The sequence below is a fragment of the Octodon degus genome, unplaced genomic scaffold, assembly GCF_000260255.1.
Source record: "Octodon degus isolate 3935 unplaced genomic scaffold, OctDeg1.0 scaffold00072, whole genome shotgun sequence".
Lineage (NCBI taxonomy): Eukaryota > Metazoa > Chordata > Mammalia > Rodentia > Octodontidae > Octodon > Octodon degus.
Window position 1 is genome coordinate 8,411,916 of NW_004524648.1, and position 4,732 is coordinate 8,416,647.

The following is a 4,732-nucleotide window of genomic DNA, read 5'->3' on the forward strand; positions in this document are numbered from 1 at the left end:
TTTTTGAGACCGGCTATGTAGTTCAGGCTGGCCTTGAAATCACTTTGTAGCCCAGGCTGGTGTAGAACTTGCCCAGATCCTTCTGCTTCGGTCTTCCGAGTGCTGGAATTACAGGCGTGCTCCACCCTGCCTGGCTCAAATTGCACCTTGAAAGTCTTAGCTTTACAGTGTACCTTCTACCTGTGCTTTGTGCCCCCCCGCCCCCATTTTCTTTTTTTCGGTTCTAGTGATCAAAGCCAGAGTGTTACACACTTGCACATGCTAGGGTGGAGCTCAGCCCTTGAGCTGTGCATCTAGACTGCTTCTCTCTACCAGATGCAGAATTACTGGTTGTTCACAGTGTGCTAGGGAAGAAAGCAAGAAGGGATACATTCTCTGCTTTTCTGAACAGAGCAGCAGTTTTGGGCATAAATGTTTTAAGTCAAGATGGAAACAGCCAGCCAAGTATGGTGACATGATCCCAGCATTTGAGATGCCAAGGAGGGAAGCTTCCAGGTTCAAGCCAGCCTGGATTACAGGGTGAGTTCAAGGCCACCCTCAACTAGGTAATGAGACCCTGTCTCAGCAAAGCGATACAACAAACAAGCAAAAACCCACGGGCCATAAAAGTGGGACGGTATGTTGGCAGATGCCAGTAATCCCAGCCCTTGAGAGGCTCAGGGAGGAGGCTTACCGTAAGTTTGAGGTCAACCCCCGGCTGTATAGGAAGACTCTTACAAAGAAGAAATGAAACATTTTCTTTACGGTGTTACTTATTTGATGGAACATACGTTAAAGTATATGAGTCTCTAAGTCCTAGGAAAGGAAAATCGGGCTAATATTTATTAGTCATGCATATTTAATCCTTTGTTCAATTTCTTCCATTTCTTTTCTGATTGGGCAGTTTTATGCAAGGAAGCTCTGGTTCTGAATAGATGAAGGTGGTCATTGACCCTTGCCAAAGAGCCTTTATGACTGTGATAGCATTAAATGTTGTGGAAGCTCTGATGACTCCTTAGGGTTTTAAGTGCTGTGTCAGCTGACAAGGTGGTAAGGCAGCAGTGAGCCCTCTGAAGCTGTTCCTACCAGTGCAGTAGCCTCTAGTCAGTTGTGGCAATTTACATGAAATAAAAATTTTTTTTTAAATGAAATGACATTTAAAAAAAAAATATTGGGCTGGTGAGATGGCTCAGTGGTCTAAAGCACCTACTTAGAACAAACTAAGCTAAGCAAAGCACAGGGACTGTGGTTCAATCCCCAGCACCACATGCCAGCCAGCCCCGCCCCCTGGTGGGCTGAACTGGCCACACGCACACACAAAATACATAAATAAATAAATAAAATTAAAAAAAAAAATAATTGTTTTCTCCTGCACACTTAGCTCTGCTTCAAGACCCTAATAGGCCACTATTAGGGTCCACGTGGACACTAGTACAGCAGTGGGCGGAGCAGATGAGAAGTGTTCTGGTGGTGTGCAGTGTCCCATTGGGCGGTGCTGCCTTGGGGTCCAGCGTCCACTTCTCCTGACCCTTGCCCTTCTTGTTCAGGTCATTTCCTTCCATTCCCAGAAGGGACTTTTTAGTGGAAAAAAAAGCACTTTTGTCTGGATCTGTCAAATATCAGCTGTGTCTACTGAATTGGAAGTCTTTTGCCGTGGTATCCTAAAATGTGACTAGTTTAGGTGTTCCTTTTGGTGCCATTTGGAAGCAGCTTTAGAGGCTAGAGGATCTAATTTAGCATTCACATGTGTGTCTGTGGTCATGTCTGTACCCATCCCTCGACTATTAGTTTTCTCTTTTTTTAATTATATGAGCATGTTTATTTTTCTCATTGTAGACTTCCTTAGTTGTGGTGTATATTTTATTATACAGGCTTTTATATGTCCTAATAATTTTTTTTTTCTCCTAATAACTTGTTATCTGGGCCTCATACCTTGAATTTACATCAGTTACACATCTATTTTTCCTTAGTACTTAGGCCATTGTCACAGTGGTTTATTGTTGTATGAGCAGATCTCACTGTGTAGGATGAAAGCTAGCCTTGAGTTTGTGGTCTCCTGCCTCAGCCTTTTTAGTGTTGGGATTACAAGGATGTGCCACCACACCACACCTTGATGACACAGAGGTTCTTTTTTTTTTTTTTTACATAGTGGTTCTTAATCAAGAATACATGTATTCTTGTTACCTGAGACACTTTCAAAAATATGCTTTCATTCCACCCTTGAATTTTAGGATCAGTAATTTTTAATTAGAATTTGTCCGCATGTATTTTCTTTTCTTTTTTTTCCTGCTCTATGAATTATTCTTACATATGCCTTTGTTAAAAACCACTGTGGGCTGGGCATGGTGGAGCACACCGGTAATCCCAGCACTCCTGGTAATTCTAGCTCTCGGGAGGCTGAGGCAGGGGGGTCATGGCAAATTTGTAGAATAAGTGCTTCTCTGGCACGTGCACAGGCCAGAGTTCAGTCCTCGGTTGCACACACAAAAAAAAGCAAAACAGAAACAAGTAGAAAAACCCCCTGTGGTTCTGGCTTTATGGGGAAATCTATGCTGGGCCCATACAGTGGGTCAGTTCTTTGAAGCCTAGTGGTTATACTTCCAGGGTAAGCTAAGTGCTACAGTGTCCTGCAAGTTGCCTGGTGCTCCTTCCAAGATGACCTGTAGGATTCATAAGACCTTCTCCACTACACTAGCCCTCTTTGAAACCCATTTAGTTTCTCACAGGTTTCTCAGGTTACACTTGTTTAAAACAAGATACTTCATTACTTTCCTCCCCACTGCCACTGAGAAATAGCAGAACCTCTCAGTCTACTCTGTCTTTGGAAATCTATTCACTTTGTTTAGCCTGCATCCTTTTTTGATTCCTCCCTTTCCTTCAAACTAACTCCATGCTAGTCTGTCAGACACTCTAGTCCTAAAATAGATCTTTCACCTGAGTTTTCCTCTTTGTCTTCACTGTCACTGCTCTAATCCAAGCCGACACACACACTAGAAAAACCTTTTCTTTTTTTTGAGGATTGCCTTGAACTTGTTTATGTAGCCCTGGCTAGCCTCAACTCACTGGCAATCCTCTTGCTTTGGCCTCCTGAGTGCTAGGATTACAGGCATGCACTACTATGTCCAATGAAAACTTTTTCTTTCTTTCTTTTTTTTTTTTTTAAATATTTATTTATTACATTTATTTATTGTGTGTGTGTGTGTGTGGCCAGCTCAGCCCACCAGGGGGCGGGTCTGGCTGGCATGTGGTGCTGGGGATCGAACCGCGGTCCCTGTGCTTTGCCAAGCTTGTTTCAAGTAGGTGCTTTAGACCACTGAGCCATCTCTCCAGCCCCCTGAAAACTTTTTCTTAATGGGGAAAAAAAAATCAAGTATAAAAAGTAGAGGATAGTGTCATGAATCCCCATGTGTCTCTCGTTCAGCTTCACCAGTTAACTCATGGCTAGTCTTGTTTCCTTTGCTGCCTTTCCTACTAAGGTCATTTTAAGTCCAACTGAGACATGTCACACCCTCTCATATGTGCAGTTTCAACGTGTACTTCTAAAAGGTAACAAATTGTCGCATTTAAAAATATGGATCAACAGCAACAAAAATACATGGATCAAGACAGTGTCATGGCACATCCCAGCACTTGGGAGGCTGAGGCAGGAGGTTCACTGCAAGCTCAAGGGCAGCCTGGGCTATTTAGCGAGGCCCTGTCAAACAAGTGAATCAGATCATGCACCTGTGCTTGTGACCGTTTACATTAAAGCCCGTAGTATTTACTGCAGCTTTTAATCCTTATGGATCTGGTCTTTGATCCTTTCTTCAACTCCATTTTACACTTCTTTCTCTCTGCTGAGTTCTTTCCACTCTGATTTTTTCCAGTTCTTTGGTCTCACCAGCTGGTTCTTTTACTTAGGTCCTACACACATGCTGCTGCCCCTTCTTCCCAGTCATCTCTTTCCTGCTCTTCATGTGGCACATTCTGTCTTGTCGTTTACCCCTTGGTTCAAATGCTACGTCCTGAGAAAGCTTTTCTCTGATAACTCTTTATAATTAATTCCCTCTTCCAATTCTATCCCATATGCCCTATTCAGTTCCTTCATGACACTTACTGACTTGGAAATTATTTATTGACTTATTATTCACTTTTGCTTTTCTCTGTTAGAATGAGGTATCCTTATTACTTAGAATCTGAGTATGTCTCTTGTAGGTGTTCAATAAATATGTGCCAAACGAGTGAGTGAACTTCCTATCTAGGGACCTTGATCTGACCATAGTGGAGATATGGTGAGGTAAAATAAAAGCATTTTAGTTAGAATGTAAATCAAATACAGCTCTAATGTCTTTCCTTATTATAATGTGTTCTATTTATTTCAGGCTGCCTTTGATATTGGTTGGGAACAAATCTGATCTGGTGGAATATAGTAGTATGGAGACCATCCTTCCTATTATGAATCAGTATACAGAAATAGAAACTTGTGTGGAGGTATGACTCATCATTTGATTTGGAAACTTATTACTGGTGAATTATATATAAGTATATAAATTGGAATACATTTTCTATTCTTTTTGAATTGATGTAAATCACATAAAACACCGAACTTAGAGTTGTCTTCTGAGTTCTTTGTAAGGATTCTTATTATGATGTCCAAAAAGGATAATTGCATTTTTCAAGGAATGTTATTGTTACTGTATGTTAATAATAAAAATTGTTAAAATTGATTTTGGAGTATATAAAATTTAATCTTTTATTTTCAGTGTTCTGCAAA

The 4,732-nt window shown here is 41.2% G+C and overlaps 1 protein-coding gene across 1 annotated transcript in view; it reads left to right on the top strand.

The window, feature by feature from the left end:
- Positions 1-4,732, top strand: part of Rhot1 (ras homolog family member T1) — an 85,423-nt gene that overhangs the window by 31,296 nt on the left and 49,395 nt on the right. Inside the window, exons 5-7 of the mRNA XM_023719855.1 lie at positions 4,174-4,199; positions 4,341-4,449; positions 4,722-4,727. Of these exons, the coding sequence (XP_023575623.1) occupies positions 4,174-4,199; positions 4,341-4,449; positions 4,722-4,727 (141 nt within the window). The remainder of the gene's footprint in view (positions 1-4,173; positions 4,200-4,340; positions 4,450-4,721; positions 4,728-4,732) is intronic.